The sequence below is a fragment of the Pituophis catenifer genome, unplaced genomic scaffold (genome assembly GCF_029215685.1).
Source record: "Pituophis catenifer annectens isolate HBS135680 unplaced genomic scaffold, rPitCat1.0.hap2 SCAF_1, whole genome shotgun sequence".
NCBI classification, from domain to species: Eukaryota; Metazoa; Chordata; class Lepidosauria; order Squamata; family Colubridae; genus Pituophis; species Pituophis catenifer.
The window spans coordinates 81,545,113-81,566,353 of record NW_027256881.1 but is presented as its reverse complement, the minus strand read 5'-3'; the positions used below and the strand labels follow the sequence as shown (position 1 = coordinate 81,566,353).

Genomic DNA, 21,241 nt, shown 5'->3' with positions numbered 1-21,241 from the left:
CATAGTTATCCATTGGCAAAAATAGGCTGGACAAATAAATTATTTTATAGAGTTAAGTGTATGATATAGTAAAATAAATATTCTAATTCTCTTTTAATTACTTTTTATTTGAGTGTGCCAAAATCTATTTACGTTGATATTTCCAAAATGATATTTTTTAATCTCCAAACTAAATATGTAATGGGAAACTCAAAAACTCCAAATGAGTATTATTTTTGCTGGATTTCTCTTCTTATAGCTAATGTGCAATTATGTGACCGGTGCATTTTTAGTTTTCATTTCTATATATTTTGCTTCATTTTAAATTCACATCAAAGACTTATGCTGATAATAAGTATGAGACAACAGCAAGTTTAACTTATCTTTCTTTTTTCCTTTTCTTTCTTTTTTCTTTTTTAAAAAAGCTACTGGGCTGTAGCTAAATAACAGAAATCAGGATAACTGCAGCAAGCAAGTATGTTTGTGTGCCTTTTCTCCTACATAGATATAGTCCACCCTTTCATTTCTGTTTGCTGGAATTTGATGGTTTGTGGCTGGCTGCACCCAGGAGCAAGTGCAGCCACACAAACACATTTTGCCATACTGTATCTCTGTTACACTGTAGTCCTATTCAGGGTCATTGCACTGTACACATTACATATTTCTAGCAAACATGAAGATGAACAAAACAAGGAGTGTAGATAAGCGGAGATAAATTGGAGCCAGTTTATTACTAAATACAGTGTAAAATGGACAGAGCTTTGAATCGGCACTGCTCTAGACTTTTCTCCTGTGCCTGTTTTTGACTGCTGGGACTACATATAGTGAAAAATTAAATGACTAGAATAGTGGAACAATTATTTGGTAGAGATCCAGAAGCAATTGTGTTTGGAGTGATGTTTAAACCAATGTCAGGAAAGGCAAATACCTGGCTCAATGCCAGCACCTTTGTAAAGCATATTAGCTCAGATGAAAAGTTAGACTCCGAGGCAGAAAGAGAGAGCCAAAGAGCTCCCGGTGCTTACACTCACCTTGCTTGTGTCTTCTTCTGGGCTGGGATTAGCTGGATACATGCATGGTTGCATAACGTGGCTGAAGAGCACACTTTTGCCAAATGCTTCCATTCGATTTCTGCTCCCTTTCCAGGTGGACAGCCGGCTGCTGATTCCTCTTCAAGCACGGAACCTAGATAATGCGACACGTTCACTGCCACTGACAATGACCATGACCCTTCACACAAAAAGCTCCGGTGTTGCCTTATTGCACCAAATACAAGGCAATGAATTAGAGCCTCTCAGCAGACCACAGCTGAAGATTCCTCTGGAACGACCGATCAGCGAAATGTATGTAGATAGCAGCAAGACTGGGGGGTTTAACTACCCAGACGGTGCTGCCTACGATTTTTCCACTGCCGCTCCAGTGTACAGTTCAACCAGCCTCAGTTATGCCCCTACGAGTGAATCGTTTGGCACCAGCAGCCTGGGAGGATTTCATTCCCTGAACAATGTTCCCCCAAGCCCTGTTGTCTTTTTACAGTCGGCTCCACAACTTTCACCTTTTATTCATCACCACAGCCAACAGGTACCTTATTACCTTGAGAACGAAGCAAACAGTTTCGCCATGAGAGAAGCTGCCCCAACAGCATTCTACAGGTAAATCCTGTAATTTCTTTCTTTCTTTCTTTCTTTCTTTCTTTCTTTCTTTCTTTCTTTCTTTCTTTCTTTCTTTCTTTCTTTCTTTCTTTCTTTCTTTCTTTCTTTTAAAAAAAATACAGTATATAAAAAGTTAAGGCAAGGAAGGGGGAAATTCAATGTTAGGATGGGTATGCCTTCAGGATGGTTGAGTCACTGCTGAATAATTAGACATTGTGTTAGCGTCTTGAAAATTAAAAATCTCTGTTATGACTATTAAGCAACTATTGTTGCTGTGTATGCTAGAAATGGAGTGCTTATGAAACACAAATCAGATTTCCAACAGAAAATCTGCAGCCTGGGGAAAAACCAGAACAGAAGCCCCAATACTGAGTTAGAAAAACAATAAACTGAAGCAAAACAAAAACTCCCCAAAGTGGAGATGCCGGGAAATTAAAATGAACGATGCAAACTTCAGTTTTTGGCTCCTCTCAGTCCAGGCTGTTCCTGCTCTGAATTTATGTAGCTGAATTTGCACTCCATTGTTGGAAATATTTTGTTCCTTGTCTGCCTTTATATTGCACTGACTGACTTTTATATAAAACGTTCAGGATACCTGCTGATTCACCTTCACAAACAGTCACAACTGACATAATGAGAGCATAAAACGGCCTTTGGAAAGTATATTTAAGGCTTTGGAATGGAAGGCTTTCTTTCTTTCTGCACACAGAGAGAAAGTCTGTGATTTAAAACAGTGTTTTCCAAATGTATTTTCTCTACAGAGTATTCTCTACTCTTCGTATTCTCATCGAAGAGTTAAGACTTAATTTTAAACAGTCACCCACACACTTTTAGGAAAACAAGGGGGAGTACCAGATCACTATTCTAGCAGCTGTAAAGAGGCTCTGGAGATCTTTGAAGTAGGTGGCTGCTGCAATGGTGTCAAGATAATAAAAACAAAACATAGCAGGCATTGTTTCACTCTGTCAGGTTTATAATTAGCTAATGCAGAATTAAAATGAAAAAAAAATACAGATATATGCACTATGCATAATGGATTTAGGATCAAGCTACCTATCATGCTATATTTGCAGTGCGCAGTTGCTCTTTTACTTTCTAATTATTCAAAAGCAAGTATGTGTGGTTTCTAATCTGGGTCAAGACCGCCACATGTAGAGTAGAGATTTTAAGTTCATCTCGTAGCTATTTGTCTTCCTAGTTACTATCCATTAAAAAAGAAGAAGCAAAGAAAGCCTCCGTTGGTTCTTGAATGAGAATTTGGACAAAAGACAGTGGGACAAACGTGTGTGTTTGTGTGTGTGCATACCTACACATACTCGCACATAGAATAGGCAGCAGAATTTAACATAAATGCATAAAAATATGTCTGTGTTACTGAAAAAAATATCCCAATCGGATCTGTTCTCCATTTGTTATTTTGTTTAATGTTCTGCAATAAAATATGGGCTTAATTTGCATAGGTGGAAGTGAACCTGTGTTAAATGTTAACTGTTCGGTTATTCTGCTTTTCACTTTCCATTCCTAGACATTTTAGAAAATTTGTGATTGCTACTTCACAAACCATAATTGGTATGTGGTTGATTTTGTGCCCTATTTATACTGCAGAATATTTTTTAAAAAATCCTTGAACTCTGGGTTAAATACTGCCATCGCTAATTTTAAACATTTAGCTAATATTAAAAATTACACTCTTTCTAGATATTGGTCAGAAATGAAACCAAAAAGGTGAAATGACAGTTACCGAAAAAGAAAAGGAATAGAAACTGTGAAATCCTTGGTGTTCTCTGAGCTTGGTTGTTTTCTTGAAAATGTTTCATTACTCGAAAAGAAGTCAGTAACAGATCCAACAGATGCACTCATTTTGTAGGGATAACAAGAAAAACTTACTTTAACTACCAGATGAAAGACTGAAATCAGGAAGAAAGGACCTAAAAGTGTTTCTCACCTGAATGGAAAATTTGCCACGTGTAGTGAGACCACACGTGGCTTTTGAGGAATGGCCATATCTTGATATCCATGTTGGTGACTGTGTAGGGTGGGAAAAAAGCACTCCATGTTCCCTCTCGGCATTGGTCTTCTTGGCAGCTCTAAAAAAAGCAGCACTTGATTAATACTGCACTTGAGGAATGCCCAATGCCTGTAATTCCATTAGCCCAAATCCTTGAAAGTGGGGATTTTGCTGAGAAACTTTGTTTAAAGTAGTAACAGAAGATGATGGGTGTTTCCCCAGACAGATAGCATACAGAACGGCTCCCTATCATTGATTGCTTTGGCCAGTTTAAAGGAATTCAAAGACAAGGCTAAGACTATATACTTCTTTGTTTGAGCCTAAGGATACCATTCTCCTTCCATGTATAGGAAGCAGTATATTTATAGCAGATGTTAAGGACAATCACCTGAATTGCTGGCTGCTTCTCTTCATTGAAGGAGAAAACTGTATAGGCCATTTTAAGGACTTTGACCGCCAACTTATTGACATGGGTATATATCTTTGCTTTCAACAAGCCAGGGAATTTAGGAGGAAAACCTACCTCTGATGTTACCCAGATGTTTGCTATTCTAATTTTGCCCAAACAACCACTTGGACCCAAGGATCTGAGTTCTCTTTCCTCAATATATTTTTACTGGGAAAAGGAAGGGAAAATACTTGATATTCTAGGATGTGATCTTATGATTTGTAGTGGGACATAATATTTCCTTGTGGTGTAATTTTTTAATTCAGGAAATGAATTAGAAATAAATTTTAACAAATACGAGGATATAAGTGAATTTCAAAAGGTCTTAGCTTTCTCTTTAGATTTGCCTAAGGAGCAATAGGGAGCATAGTGTGTTTTGTTGCTATGACATTCTTCAGGTCCAAAAGATTTTGCAATCTTGTATCCGTTCATTTTTTTATTAAATATTATTGGTAAATTTAAAGACTCTGATATTAAGTTAAATTACTGCTCTGATTTGTTAATCTAGATGCTTTTAATAGCTATGCAGTGCTTGTAGCACCTGTGTCTTGAATTGGCCAGTGATATTATTTTAATAATTACACAGTGCAATTCTGCACAGGTTTATTTAGAAATAAATCCAAATGGCCATCAGATTTATTCCCAAAAAGAGCGAGGACATAACTACTAGTTTATCTATCTGTCTCTTATATATTTGGTGCTGGTTTTTTTAAAGCTAAATTTTCATTAGCCTTGAAGAAAATAGTTCTGTCTTGATAAAGTGTTATTTATTATGTTTGTGGTCAGGAAATTTCTTTTGTGTATTTTCCTTCTATGATGGCTTCCTTTTTTGCAGATTTCTTTCATTTTATTTTAATTTTGGTAATGATAATATAATGGTAATATAACACATCCTGGAAATGATTCATTCAGAAATACAGTAAATTTCCCTGAAATGTATTGATTACAGCCTTGCCAAAATGATTGTATATTCACAATCTTCCTTGAATTATAGGGCTAGAAATGAATTATTCCCAGGTTCAGAGGTTGTGCTTTGCCTATGAATTTTAGTCTAATGCAAATTAAGTAGTATACTAGATATTACGATTAGTTACTACAGATACTTTTTACCGGGAGTCTCTTATGAAGATGCTTCTATAAAAGGTTATAGTTGTAGACTATGGTTTTTTTAATATCACATCTGCCTGAAATATGTACACTGGTAACATTGATAAACTACTATTTCTACTGACACTTTTTTATTTTCCTAGTCTGCTATGAATTCACATTTTCCAGTATGCAGAGATCATAAAGATAATAGAGGAATGCTGTTTTTAAACTTCATTACCTTCATTCCTTCATTTTCGCCGCACACAGCTCTATGGAATTAGCTCATGGTGGCAGCCAAAGAAGAATGTTCTGTCTTCTACAAGGCTTTTCTTTTCTTGGCTGCAAAATGGGAAAAAAAAACATGATATGTATCCAACTGTTTTCATTTGGTGCAGATAATGATTGGGTTCACTTTTTAATCTAGTTCGAATCTCCCCGCTCACCTTCCCATTAGCTTTGATGATATTAGAAATTACAGCTGGCTGTTTTAATAAAGCTTGAGTGTTGATTTCCACCTTTGGATATTTCATAAATAAAACATAGGAGATGGAAACAGATGTGCTAGAATCCTTATCTCACAATCACTTTTCTGTAACTTTCCACTGACCACCTAGTTGTTGGATCTGAAGCAGAGGTGGGCTTCAGCAGGTTCTGACCAGTTCTGGAGAACCGGTAGAGGAAATTTTGAGTAGTTCAGAGAACCGGTAGTAAAAAGTCTGACTGGTCCCGCCCCCATCTATTCTCTGCCTCCCAAGTCCCAGCTGATCGGGAGGAAATGGGGATATTGCAATAACTTTCTCCTGGATTGGGGAGGGAATGGAGATTTTACAGTATCCTTCACCTGGAGTGGGGTGAGAATGGAGATTTTACAGTATCCTTCCCCTGCCACGCTCACCAAGCCACACCCACAGAACCAATAGTAAAAATTTTTGAAACCCACCACTGATCTGAAGGTACATGCAGTTCAGTGGCCTCTTAGTTGAGAGGAAGTGTTGCAATGTCTCATTGTCCAGATTATCAGACTAGTCATGGGCATATAATCGAGCAGGATTTATTGGTAGAACTCTAAGTGATTTGCAGTAGAATAGCAAATGTCTCCCAATTGTTAAAAAACAATCAAGGTTAAATTATCTAAATCTAAATTAGACAGCCAATCCCTAATCCAGTTTTTTTCAACCTTGACAACTCTAAGATGTGTGGACTTCAACTCTCAGAATTCCCCAGCAGACATCCTGTTCCTAACCCAACCAGTTCCTAAGGTTGAGAAATATTGCCCTAGTCTCTTATTTGATCTTATTTGAACATGTACTGCATGGATTGTGGAATCCAACAGGATTGTTCTTCTGGAATCACCATGTTACATCTGCTTCCACTGCTTGTTTTTAGAGTTTTGTCCTCCCATGTACTAATCTGTTGATCAGTTGCATTATTCCTACTCATATTTTGGCCTGGTGATTTATCTCTAGATGGTTTCTCAATTCTTTGCATCTGCCTCTTTATTGTTCTTTCATTGCCCTTTCAAGTTGGGAATATTCACCAAGGTGAAGATGAACTAGAAAAATCTTTATTTGGTCTCGTTGAATAGCTGCTTTTTTGTGGAATGCTTTCTAGAGACATCTTAGCCATAACTAAGATAGGAGATGTGGTTGGCTATATCATTGGCTTCAGCCACTATGGCTGTTGGAGTTAAAACTTAACTTTTGTGCTATTTGTTAAGCTTCCTGTAAGAAATTGGAGTACCTTCTGCTCTCAAATGTATGGATGAAAGAACAGTCCAAAGAAGTATTTGTGCCTTAGACAGCAACATTTATTATAAAGAGTTTTGGTAGCACAGTGGTTAGAATGCAGTATTGCAAGCTAGCTCTGCCCACAGCTAGGAGTTCGATTCTGACCAGCTGAAGATTGACTCAGCCTTCCATCCTTCTGAGATCAGTAAAATGAGGACCCAGATTGTTGGGGGCAATATGCTGACTTGATAAACCACTTAGAGAGGGCTATAAAGCACTATGAATCAGTATATGAGTCTAAGTATTATTGCTAGGGCTATTACTATTTTGACCATTCGTTATTAAAATCCTTATTAACTTGTATCATTATGCCTACCATTGTTTGTATCCTTCCATCAGATCAGGAAGTCTTTATATCCTATCCCATTGTTGGGTCAGTAGACCCAACTTTCCTAAATACCTTCCATATGTCTTGGATTCTCAGTCATAATAAGAGGCATCCTAGTTTAATCAAATAATTAGCTATAAAAATAACACTGGAATTAATAATGTTAGTAATGTGGGGGTGAGGGTGGCAAGAGAAAAACGATTTGCATGAATAATTTGGCCATCAGAGAATTGATGAGTACATTTGTATTCTACCTAATGGGGCTCTAATTAATGGGATTAGATTTAGCGCATGTTCATTATATTACATTATCATTTGTGAAAACAATGCAAGAATCTGCTGTATTTAAAAGATATGATCACTTTTGTTTATTTAGAAATGTTGTCTTCTGCAACATTTAATGCAATTTGAAACGGCCAAATACCTATTTTTAAAACTTATTACTGGACATAACTGAAACAGAATGAAGCATTTTTAAATCCAGTGTTTTACTTACTGGATTTATCCCACTGATAAGACTAAAAAGAGCTCAACTGGGCTGGAGTTTGGGCTAATTTTCACCCATTAGTATTTGTTGAAATATCCATGCAGGTGCCTTTGGGAGAAAATTTGGCTTACCAATATGCTTCACAACATTGATAATTAATATTTAATAGTGTGCCCATTAGCAAAATGAATATTACTGTAGTTGACCTGTTCCCAGTTCCACCACTTGGAGCTTGGAACAGCATTGCTCAGCCAAGATGTCAAACACACGATTTTGTTTGCAGAGTCCGCTACAGTTTAGATTGCACAATTTGTGGAGCATCAAATAACTTGTCACAATGTAAAAGGCACACATTTTATTTTTACTTTCTTCTCTGAACAGCATAGAACCTCCCCCCCCCTCTTCTTTTTTTCTCTTCCTTCCCTTTAACTCTCTTTTTCCCAAACTCACAGTTTTGCAGTAGGGTAAGACTTTTTAATATATTATATGAATAATCTTATTTGCATAGATGATACTGTAGGCATGGATATACTAACACTTATGCATGGGGAATTATCATAGCTCAGTAGAAGTATTCTTCTCCATTCTTCCCATGTATCTGTTTCCAGAGAGGTATCATAATTAACTGTTAGCAGAAATTAAAAGTCTGTATATATTTCTTATATTGACAAACTGTTCATTCAGATATTAAGGATTTATCCCATTGAAGTGAAGAGCTTCCCCCAACATAGAAATAAATAGATTTAACCTTCAAGGTAGCTATGTAATGAAAATGGTGATAAAATCTTTTGAAGTATAGAGGAATGTATATGAAAAAATGGTTATAGAAGTAATGATATGAAAACAATGTAATTTCTACCCATGTTTTCCCGAAAATAAGACCCTGTCTTATATTTTTTTTGAACCCTGAAATAAGCACTTGGCCTTATTGCCATGCGCTCAAAAGCCCGATTGGGCTTATTATCAGAGGTTGTCTTATTTTGGGAGAAACAGGGTAAACTTTTCCCCTTTACTTCAATCAGGATACCCTACACATCTTAAAATTCTATAAAACAATGTATTAACTAGAAATATATATATTTAAAAAAATGAAATGGAGTAAGAAATCATTCCATGAAAGTTTTCAAAACAGCATTAATTAGGACCCTGATGTGTGTACATTGCATGCACATATGGAGCAAATATTTTTAATGCTTAAATTTGACTAATGTTTTTTTTTTAAATTTCCTTTAGAGAAGATGTTCCGTTGAGGTGATGTTAAAAAAGAGTGCTTTCCCCAATAACTACCTCAAATAGTCCCATTCTACTTTGTGATTAGATGACATATTTGGGCCATCAGATTTATTAGTTGTGGAATACACTCAACTCTGAAATCTCTAGGAATAAATTATTTTAACTCAGCCCCAGTTCTCATAAAAGAGCAGAATAATTATGTTGTGAAGAAAAAAGTTCAGGCATCACAATCCTACTTCCTAAAAAAAAGTAATACTGAAAAATTCTACCTTGAGGTAATTGTTAAGTATCAAATCCAGCCTGGTTCATACCTCACCTGCTAAGCAAATTATTGCATGATTATTATTAGTTTAGGGAGGTCCAGATATTAAATAGTAACTGTAAAGAGCTGTGTTTCAAAAGTTGCACTAAAAAAAAAAATCTAGAATTTTGGCATCTTCTCCATGTCAACTAGAAGAAGGGACTCTGCAAAGAATTCAGAAATAAAATTGTCAGAAGGAAATTTCTTTTTTAACTAGTAGTAGCATAAAATATTACATGGAAAAAATCTTTTGATGTGGGGAAGTCAAAACAAAGCACTACAATCCACATTTGTTTTATTTTAGAAATGACTTTAAGTTTCCAGCTATCTCTTGTGTATTTGGATGACAGATGGTATAAAAAGATATAAAAAGCCACATGATTGGAATTAGAAGTATTTTCCATTGCAGTGTTGGCAATCATACATGGCACAGAACTGAACACGAGAATGGTGGTTATGAAATAAATCTGACTTAACAGCTTCATTCAAAGCAAGTCATATTTCTTGCCAGGCAACATAATTTTGAGGGATGAAAAAATATGGCATTAAAACATATTTCTGCTCTTGAGTTTTTTGTTTTTTTTTAAGCAAATGGCATATGGATGGAAGGAACACCTTGTGGTATACTTTCTATACTTTGTAGTTTGACTAAAAAAATGCTTTATGTGTGATAATGTGTTGATTATCTTATGACTCACCCATTCAGTAAGTTCTCTTCTGTGTTGTCCTCATTCTGGTGTATCCAGTTTGATCCACGGAAAGCGGGCAGGGCTTAGATCCCATGATTATAGTCAGCATCTTCACTTTTATTAAGCACACAGACACACTCACTCGCACACGCACATATACACATACCATCATGGACACCACCAGACTTATTTTTTTTTTCCTCACTGCAAATGACTCTGAGGACATCACTAGATCCTAATGTAGGATTGTACCTCTTACGCCAGTTTTCCACATTTGATGAGGTGCTACATATTATACTTGACTCTCATTTAAATGATACTAAAGACTTATCTGGTTTGGAGATAAGCCCAGGTTACTCTCCCTTCCCCCTGGTTCAAAAAAGATTGCAAAAATCTCCAGGCATCATTTCCTAATCATTCTGAAATGTTGAAACATTAATTGCCAACTTTAAGTCCAAGTTATTTATGAATATTTATTTTGTTGAATTTGATGTTATCAAATGCATATGTTATTCTTTATATCATGTTGAGACTAGATGTCATAACTATATAGAAGAAGATTAAGTTTGACTATTGAGCCTAACTCTACTGTTAAAAGGGAACCCCTTGAAAAAAATATTGTGACACAATATTTGATGCAGTTAGAAAGAAAACTACTGTACCTTGTTAGCCTTCCCTTTTCTATGGAACTTAATGTATCAGGGATGTTCTTTCTCTTTGGTTTTGACATATTGATTGTGTATGGAATGTGGCTGGTTGGGTATTGCTTGATATCTTTCAGTATCAAACTATAATATGGAGGTCATAACATGGACCAATATTGTACAGCAGTAAGGACTGAGATCACATCTGCAAAATACTTCAAAGATTGCTTACTGTTCATGACAAAATCTTTAGTAAAACAAGTCCCTTGATCTATCCAGGAAATATAGCTTGCTTATTCTAAAGCCTGGAATTAAACAGGTAATTGAAAAACATTTGAACTGTTCTGAATTCAAAACAACTATTTGCTATCATGGTCAGGGGCAGAGGTGGGTTTCAGCAGGTTCTGACCTGTTCTGGAGAACCGGTAGTGGAAATTTTGAGTAGTTCAGAAAAGTGGTAAATACCACCTCTGACTGGCCCTCTGACTGGCCCTGCCCCCATCTATTCTCTGCCTCCCGAGTCCCAGCTGATTGGGAGGAAATGGGGATTTTGCAGTAACCTTCTCCTGGATTGGGGAGGGAATGGAAATTTTACAGTATCCTTCCCCTGCCACACCCGCCAAGCCACACCCACCAAGCCATTTCATGCCCATCAAGCCACACCCACAGAACCGGTAGTAAAAAATTTTGAAACCCACCAGTGGTCAGGGGTGACATGATAGCAGTGTTCCAATATTTAAGGGGCTGTCTCAGAGAGGAGGGGGACTTATTTTTCAAAGCACCTGAAGACAAAACAAGAAACAATGGATGAAAACTGCTCAAGGATCCTAAGCAAGACTCCATGCCTGCAAGGTAGTTTGATCATGGATATGACATTGGTATTCTGGAACCTTGTTCTGGTCTACATACATTTTTATGTAGGCATTTGGCAAGAGTACAGTAAGAAAAAAGTATAGTACATAGCAGTCCAAAAAATCATAGTGCACGCTCATGCAGGGAAGGTGGAAAGAATCATGACTAATCATTGAAGGAGTCAAAGGAATTAAAAAAAGCAATAACAATAGCACTTAGACTTGTTTCCTGCTTGATAGTGCTTTAGAACTGTACAATGTCAACATATTGCCCGCAACAATCTGGGTCCTCATTTTACCAACCTTGGAAGGATGGAAGGCTGAGTCAACCTTGAGCCCATCAAGATCGAACTCGTGGCTGTGGACAGAGTTAGCCTGCAATACTGCATTTTAATCACTGTGCCACTAGGGCTCAATCAACTACTCATTTATATTATAAATATTGTAGAGAAAATTCTGAAAAGTATTCAAGAGACCCTTTTCCCCCTGTGACAAAATTGACTCCCAATGTAAACATGAATTTCTATGTTTACATATTGCTTTGATTTTAATAAAGGCAAAAAATGAATACTGATGGATTATAGGAAACAATGAAATAGCAAACCTGAAAATGAGGGATTGGTACTAATACAGGTAGTGTTCAATTTACAACAGTTCATTTAGTGACCATTTGAAGTTAAATGGCACTGAAAAAAGTGACTAATCACCACTTTTCACACTTATGACCATTGTATTATCCCCATAGTCACTTAATCAAAATTCAGATGCTTGGATGCTTGGCAACTGACTCATATTTATGATGATTGCAGTGTCCCAGGGTGACCTTCTGACAAGCAAAGTCAATGGGGAAGCCAGAGTCACTTAACAACCATGTTACTAACTTAAGAACTACAGAGATTCACTTAACCACTGTGGCAAGAAAGGTCATAAACTGGGACAAAATTCACTTAACAAATGTCTCACTTAGTAACAGAAATGTTGGGCTCAATTGTGGTTGTAAATCGAGGATTACCTGTAATCATTTTTATTACACATACTGAATGTCTACCAAATTGCTGCCCTTTTTAATGTAGGTAATGAGGAAATCAGTAGGCTTAATTAGACATTCACTTACCCAGAGTTATCCATTACATCTCATATACAGTATATGTTGCAGATCTGTTCTTATTTTCTTTTATTGCCTAGAGTTTTAATAGGCCATGCCATACACCCATCCATTCATCTATTGTACAAGGTTGCCTAACTCCATAATGATGAGATATATCCTATTTCAATATACCTCAATATAAAGACGTCAGAACAGTATCCTTGCTTTTAGAATTTGGAATTAACTATCCTTTGAGAAACTTCAATTGCCTGAAGAGATATTACTTCTCTTCATCTTTAAAAGGGTATTACTAGTTATCAGCAATATTTGGTAAAGCCTGTGGGGATCCCGCTGGTTTTTTTTTCCCTCTCTCTAGAATTTAGATTAATGAATTCTCCTCCAACTTGATATCTAGTCAAGGGTCCTTCTAGATTTTGAATTGATGGAACTGTAGTTCAATGGATATTGAGAAAATTAAGTTAGGAAAAATTCTTTTCCTGGCTGGGCAATAGCTTGCCTGTTTGCTTTAGATGCAGATACATTTGCTTGCTTCTATCAGTTCACTATATATGATCAGATGTTTCATAATGTCCATAAACTTAACATTTACCAGCAGCATTTATTTCGTATTGAAGAAAACATTCCTTTTTCTGATTCAGCAGGAAATAAATCAGTTGAACGGGAAACTATTTGAGTGGGGAAACTCAAGAGAACATTTTTAAATTAAATATGGTTTTTATTAAAATTGACCTAGATACTGAATGTCCTATAAAATCAAACAGTACTTTGAAATAATGTGATTAAAGATCATTAAATTAATGATTAAAGGCTAATTAGGCTAATTAAGTGGATTACGCTACACAGATTATCCATGTTAAAAGGGTTTTTATGAAACATAGCAAAAAGAAAAAGTAGATCTCACTATAGCCCCAAAACATTCAGAGTTCAGAAACATGGATTTTCTTACAAAAATGCTGGACCTTGTTTTTTTTTTTTAAAAAAATTAAATATGAGAATTAATCATGCTTGTTTAAATACTTCTGTGTATTGTGACCTTAATCCAGAGGTGTCAAACTCAAGACCTGCGGGCCAGATCTGGCCCACGGGGTGCTTAAATCTGGCCCGAGGGCTGCTCTGGAAATATCAAATGACCGGCCCGCGGTGCCTCTGGTGGCTAAAACAGGCTGCGTGCGGCCCTCCTGCACCTTGTTTTCACCCTCCATGGCCTCCTGCAGCACTCTGAAAACTGGCCCAAAAACTGCAGGAGGCCATGGAAGGTGAAAACGAGGCGCACATGGACCCCGTGCCCCATTTTGGCCAGCAGGGTGCTGTAGGAGGCATCTGCCCCCCCCCACCAGCCCATGGACTACAATGCTGATCTGGCCCTCTTAAGAAATCCAGTTTGAGACCCCTGCCTTGATCCATGATGCAGCCATGGGAAAAAAATAGTTTAGAATTTGAAAAAGTCTGTAGAGCAAGAATATCTTTATGCTGAAGTCAAAGGAAAAAAAATACTCCAAGTTGTATCATATTGATTGGACCGAGGGTTGTTAAGTATTTGTAAAATACCTATATACACATATGAACTGTTCCGCTGCGCACTGAAGACCCTGTTGTTCCGCCAGGCAGGACTGTCAATATAATAATTTTAAATTGGGGTATTTTAATTTTTCGGGTTTTAAATTGGCCAAATCTATTTAATTATTTTAATTTTTAATTATTGTTGTGTCTTGTGTTTTTAAATTGGCTGTACACCGCCCTGAGTCCTTCGGGAGAAGGGCGGTATAGAAATAAAATTATTATTATTTATTATTATTATTATTTCTGTCTTCTTGATTGCTACTAATGTGCAATTAACATAAGGCATCTCTACAAGCAGCCTTTGCACTGCTTCAGTATCCGTCTCTATTCAGCAGCTGACCTGACTTATTCTGGCTCAGTTTCCAGCAAAAGTCCTGGACTGCTGCAGAAGTTCTTATTGTCTCATTGGTGGAATGTAGTTGGTGAAACCCATTCTCAACACTTGTCAGTGTTGCAGGCTTCCATCCCTCCAAATGCTCAGGGTTTTATTTGCAAAGCACCAAATGCCAACCACAGCATGAAGTGGAAAGTACAATGATTGGATGCCATTTTTATACCCTCTTCTTGGCCAGCTAATTGGGTGATGATATTGCCTCTTGTGCTGCCACCAGAATTTTTTGATTGGTGACAGAGAACACAACCATTGGCCTGCTTTGCAATAGCTTTTGAGGTTTGGAAAGTGAAAATAACCATGGAATAGAAGGGACTTTGAAAAACGATGATTACAGAGGAGAATAATGATCAAAGGCCAAATGTTTATTATTTTATTGGTTTATACAGACCTCAATTAATTTTCATTCATCCTTCCTGACCATTAAAAACATATTCAGCTGTGTGTAAAATTGCTTGTATGAGTGGTTTGTCACACAATGCAAGAGAAAAACACTCCTCTAAGATTGCTATAATGTGAATTTATGACAATGTAAGAAAGGTCAGAAACATGCTGTTCTGAGTTTGCAGCTCCTGGATTATACCATTTTATGACTAGAGAACATATATCATCTGAAAACATATTGTAAGAATCAGGCTGAGGGGAAAAAAACCATTGACTAAAACTTTAGTTGGTTTTTGGGAGCGAGGCAGAATCTTCAAAATAAATATGTACCGTATCTTTGCACTATAAAATGCACTTTGCCCCCCCCAAAAAAAGAGTGGATGGAAATGTCTGTGGGTCTTATAGAGCGAATGTTGCTGAAGCCCACCCCCCACCTTTTGGCCATTTTTGGCTTTGTGCACCCTGTTCTCAGCCTCTGTGCACCCTCTTTTTGGCCTCCATGTGCCCCATTTTTGGTGTCCGCATGCCCCGTTTTCAGCCTCTGTGTGTCCCATTTTTGGCCTGTTCCAGGCAGTGGGGATCACTGCCGCCACAGCCTATTACTGCCGATTGCTGTCATTTGCCACCAGCCCTAGGCAACGCCGCCGATCGGGGGTGGGGCCGATAGGTGGCTGTGATCAACAGTGATAGGCGGTGGTAGCAGTGATAGGTGGTGGTGATCAGTGGTGATTGGTGGCAGAGGTGGCGGCAATCCCCGCTGCCTGGAACAGAACCCAAAACGGGACGCACAAGGCCAAAAACGGGATTGGCGGAGGCCAAAAACAGGAGCCACGCAGGCCGAAAACGGGGCACATGGCTGAAAACAGGATGCGTGGAGGCAGCGATAGGCTGTGGCAGCAATGGGTGGCGGCAATCCCTGTAGCCTAGAACAGCTGATTGGCAGTATTCTGGGAGGCTGATCCAACCACCAATCAGCTACTCATACTAAATCAGGGTAATGTGCTGAAACTGACCAGGCTGTTTGCGGTTTGCTGCAAGGACACTAGCCAGATGAATACCAATGGATGCTGGGAGGCAGAGGCAGATTTTTTTTCTTGTTTTCCTCCCCAAAAACTAGGTGCATCTTATGGTCCAGAGCATCTTATAGTGCAAAAAATATTGTAAATATATATATAGCAGCATTGGACTCGGAGATTTTCTAGATCTATATATATCTATATATATCTATATATATATACACACAGATTCCAGCAGCATTGGACTCGGAGATTTTCTAGATATTTCTGGAAAAACATAATAGTGTTCAGGAATCATTCTTAAATGTTTTGGTTTTTTCTGCAGAATAGGAAAGCTATCCCTAAGACATAGGAAACTCTGTTTCTCTCGGAATTAAGTGGTTTTAGATCATTGGAAACACTCTATTCCTTACTGAAGTAAAATTTGGGAAGAAATTTCTATTCTGTCGGGAAAAGAGATGAAGTAGGAAAGAATTATTTAATATTTACTTATTAAACAAATTTATGTAGCCACCCAACTCACACATAGGTGACTCTGAGTGACTTAACAGGATTTAGAAAATCAACCATATAATAGTTTATTATATGGTTTGATTTTTGGCTGTTTAAACGATAATAGTTTATTATAAAAAAGCCCCCCCCACCCACGACAACAACAATACAATCAAATCAGACACTTAATTGGCTCTGTCTCCATTTGTGGTCCCCAGGCCTACTGACAAATCTACATTTTTAAAGGACTTTTTGGCAGAGAAACAGGGTGGGGATCAACTGTGCCTTGGGGGAATGATAGTTCATAAAGAAGGGGCCGTCACTAAGAAGTCCCTTTTTCATGAGCTTACCGGATGTACATCCCTAATTGATGGGACCAATAACATCCCTGCATTCCCATCCTGATGGGTCAATAGGTGCAATAGGGGAGAGGCGGTCCTTCAAATAGCCTGGTCCCAAGTCATATAGGATTTTAAAGGTGGCAATCAGCACCTCGAATTCTTGAAATGAAGGGTTTTTTGTCCTCAAGTACAGATATCTCCATAGATGTCTTTATGTAAGATAGCAACAGATTCTATGAAAATAGTTTCTGATATATATATATATATATATATATATATATATATATATATATATATATATATATATATATATATATATATATATATATATTGGCTAGTTTTATCCTAGTGTGAAGCAGTCAGCTTAAAAGCAGCTAGATGTGGCTATTTTAATACACCACAGTGAAGGCTGCATTCATGCCCCTGCACAGTCTGAAGAACAGTTTCAGTGTTAAATCTGAAGGAGTGCACAGCCCTGCTTTTTACTGATAAGCAATCATGCATCCCTGAGAAATGTTGAGTAATATGAATGGTTAAACAAACAAACATTAATATTCATTGTGTCTGGAATGAAAACCAAAATCTCTTGTTCCATTTATGCCTAGTTTCCTATGGTATAATTTTAGGTCAGCTGTTTCTCATACCCAACTGAGCTTTATTCTGATGCAATTGGGCCAGGAGCAATAAAGAGATAAGGGAGGTTTTACTCTTTGTTAATACTGTTTTTAAAATTGTTTTTACATGTTGTTAGCTGCCCAGAATTACATTTGCAAGATGGCAGCCATATTAATAAATAAAATAAATTCCCTTAGGAAAAGATGTTTTAGCCTGGGATTATTTTATGTTTAATTCATTTTTTTGTTTGATATCTACTTATGTTTAGTGAATATGACTTTCTTCTTCTTCTTGGAATTTTATAATTACACTAGCACATCTTTCCTAATGCCTGCATTGCCAGATTGTTTATTATTTTTTCGTAATAGAGGTGATGTGCATTTCCTTATGGCTATTTCAATTGGCATGGATGTTTAGTTTTTGAATGTCAACCCTACACTGTAGACTAGATTAAGAAACCAATGCCATATAGGTCAGGATGTAAAAGCTATAGAAACAAAATGTTGTGAGTCTGAATGTGTTTTCCCCCTTGCTCCCTTTATTTCCATGTAAACTCAGGAGTGGCTTATCTGAGATGTTTTACTTTCTTGGCCTGGGCTCAGGCCCTTTTTATCTGACCACAGCTCTTCCTCCTGACTTTCAAGACCATTCCTTGTGTCCTCTAAATTGAGGTTCCTCACAATCCAGTTTTCTTGGATTTTTTTGCCAAGATTTTAGGAATGCTCAAAGGAAACACTTGTTTTATTTCCCTTTGCATCAATGTCAACGTTTTCAATCCTTAGTTTGTAGCTAGGAGAAATGTATAAAATGAAATGAAAAATATCTTGATGAGCATGCGCAAGATGGCGGTCGCGTGGTGAAGCGCTGCGGTGAGATGGAGGACTTTTCGGGGCCTTAGGGGGTACTACAGGGGAGCTCGACCATCAGCAACCCCTGGTTTAGTCAGATGGGTCCGGGGCGAGGGTTTTGAGACCTTCCTCGCCCCTGGACGTTCCTGGAGTCGGAAGCGGCAAGGGAAAGTGGAAATTGTGCCGCTCCGATGCTGCCAACGCTGCTGAGAGAGCCGAGAGCTGAGAGCCGAGAGCAGAGGCCCTGCTGGAGGGGAGCAGAGAGTGGAGCCGAAAGCTGAGGCATGGTGGCTTATCGGGCGAGAACCGAGAGAGGAGAACTGAGAATGGAAGCGCTGCTGGAGTGGAGAAGGGTGAGAAAAGAGAGCAGAGCAGCGCAGAGAGCGGAGATATGGTGGCTTATCATCGCGGCGGCGGGCTCAGTCAGTGGAGCTTGGGCGAGGGTTTTTTAAGCCTTCCCTCGCCCCTGGATAAGCCCAGAGGCATTGGCAGAGAAGATGAAGGAGGAAGAATGGCTTTGGGGCAGCGAGTGGTGGCAGCCCGTTGAATTTCCACCTAACCCACTCAGAAACTGAGAGGAGTATAAACGGGTCTTGGGATTGGAGAAGAGAGACCCCCCGTCGGAATATCCTGGTGGCTGCAGAGGACCTGGAGGCCTCCTGTGACATTTAATGGAGGCTGGGGTCTGGAAGAACTGAGGAAAATAGGGCTGGTGGGTGACAGAGGGTTTTCCCTCGTATGGATACCAGCCCTTTTTCCTCCCCCTCCTGGGTACTGTGTCTGCCTAAATGGGCTCATTATTTGCCCTGAGTGAGTCCTCTCTCTCCCCCCCTTTCTTCCCCTTTTCCCTTCTTCCCCCTCCTTTCTTCCCCCCCCCTTTTTCATCGGGACTTACTCGGATGTGATCTTGAGTATAAGACTATGCCAAGGATTTCCCATCTTTGCCCCTGAAGTGACTCACTGACTGACTGATAGACTGATAAACTCTTCCTCTGACCATGGGTCAGCCAATTAATGCAACTGTTGAGGGGTCCTTTATTACATCATGAGTCTCGTCTGTCGGAGAAGTTTTTTTCGATCTACGGCCCCTTGGGGGCCCTGCCGTGAGAGGGCAGGCCAGAGGCCGTTCCCATTGGATGAGATAATCAGGACCCTCCTACTGTCGTGGGAGGACAGTAGAGATACCAATAGTACATTAATGAACAAATGCTGTGTTACATCTTTTGTGAAGTCCCCTGTTTGAGCTCCGTGCCTCCATCACTGTATCTTGGAGATGTACACGACTGCGGATCTTCTTGCGCTGCGAGATTCCCCCCTCTCGCAGATGTGGCCCTCATCGTTATCGAGGGCCCACCTCAATGACGGGCTTTGGGACCCAGAGAGGTGGCATGTGAAAACTAGAGGGTTGAGGGCTTTTTTATCAAATTTTTTAGTTAAATTTTTAAGAGGTCTCAGGGAGGGGGAGGGTCAAATTAGAACTCAGGTTGTGGGTTTGGGGGAAAACCCACAAGGGGGAGGGTCGGGGTCGGGTCTGGCCGCAAAGCACGGTGGGGGGGGGTGGGCCCGGGATCGAGGGGGGGTTAGAGCTCATCCGGATAGTGTTTTGAATATCAATACTGTGGGTGGGAGAGGTAGATATGGCGGGAGCAGGGGGCCATATCATGTTAGGGGAGCGCGCACTTGCTGTTTACGAGCAATGGCGTGCTCCGGCCCCCAAAGCTCCACCCGTTTCCCAGGTTGCATAGACCCTCAGGGCCCGGGCCTTCGGCTGATGCTGTGCAATGCCAAGTCCGTAGTAAATAAAGCCCCCCTCATTTGTGATCTTATTCAGGAGGGGGATGCAGACCTGGCAGGTGTTACGGAGACCTGGTTGGGCCCGGAGGGGGGGGTTCCCCTCATTGAAATGTGCCCTCCAGGTTTCCTTGCTTTCCATCAGCCGAGGTCACAGGGGAGGGGCGGGGGGGTAGCGGTTATCATTAAGGAAGGTCTGAAACCGAGGGAGGCCACTGTCCCTCAGACGACCGGCTGTGAATCCCTCCTTGTGAAATGGGGCCACGGGGTTCAGATGGGTTTGCTGATCACGTACCTGGCTCCCTGCCACGTGGCAGCAGCCCTGCCCGAGCTACTCAACGTCATCGCCGCGGTGGCGGTTGATATCCCCAGGCTTATGGTCATGGGGGATTTCAACCTACCGTCCGTGGGCAAGGCGTCTGAGGTGGCTCGGGAGTTCATGGCTTCCATGACAGCTATGGACCTGACCCAGTTAATTCATGGCCCTACCCACACGGGGGGATTTGGTTTTTGTCTCTGGACAGTGGTTGAGTGATCTCGAGATAGGGGATATAGTCACCGAGCCCTTGTCATGATCTGATCACTCTCTCCTTCGTCTCGACCTTCGAACCGCTACACCCTGCCGCAGGGAGGCGGAGCCGGTAAGATGGTTCCGCCCCAGGCGCCTGATGGAACCTGATAGGTTCCAGATGGAGCTTGGGCCATTCCCTGAGGCTCTGGCACATGCCTCAACTGGAGACCTAGTGGCCGCCTGGGATAGGGCGGCCACTGGAGCTCTGGACCGGGTCGTGCCTTTGCGGCCTCTGACCCGGCGCCGATCTCATTTAGCTCCTTGGTTTACTGAGGAGCTGAGGGAGTTGAAGCGCCGGAAAAGACGCCTAGAGAGTAGTTGGAGGGCCAGTCGCTCTGAATCTGACCGGACACTGGTAAGATCTCATATTAGGAATTACCTAGTGGCAATAAAAGCAACGAAATGTAGTTATTTTGCTGCTCTTATTGCGTCATCAGATAATCGCCCGGCCACCCTGTTTAGGGTAACCCGCTCCCTGCTCCACCAGGAAGCGTGGGAGGACCCCTTGGAGGTTAGAGCCAAGGATTTTGTTCAATATCTGTATGACAAAATCACTCAGATTCGGGAAGATCTGGACTCTGACTGGGTAGTCTCAGGGGGAGGGACTGGGGCAGGTCTTGAGAATGTT

The 21,241-nt window shown here is 39.9% G+C and overlaps 1 protein-coding gene across 2 annotated transcripts in view; it reads left to right on the top strand.

Annotated features, from left to right (window-relative positions):
* The first annotated feature begins 981 nt into the window (after positions 1–981).
* ESR1 (estrogen receptor 1) overlaps positions 982–21,241 on the top strand; it is a 144,106-nt gene continuing 123,846 nt past the window's right edge. For both annotated transcript variants that reach the window (XM_070932647.1, XM_070932646.1), the window contains exon 1: positions 982–1,631. In XM_070932647.1, coding sequence (XP_070788748.1) covers positions 1,051–1,631 — 581 coding nt within the window. In that variant the 5' untranslated portion in view covers positions 982–1,050. The remainder of the gene's footprint in view (positions 1,632–21,241) is intronic.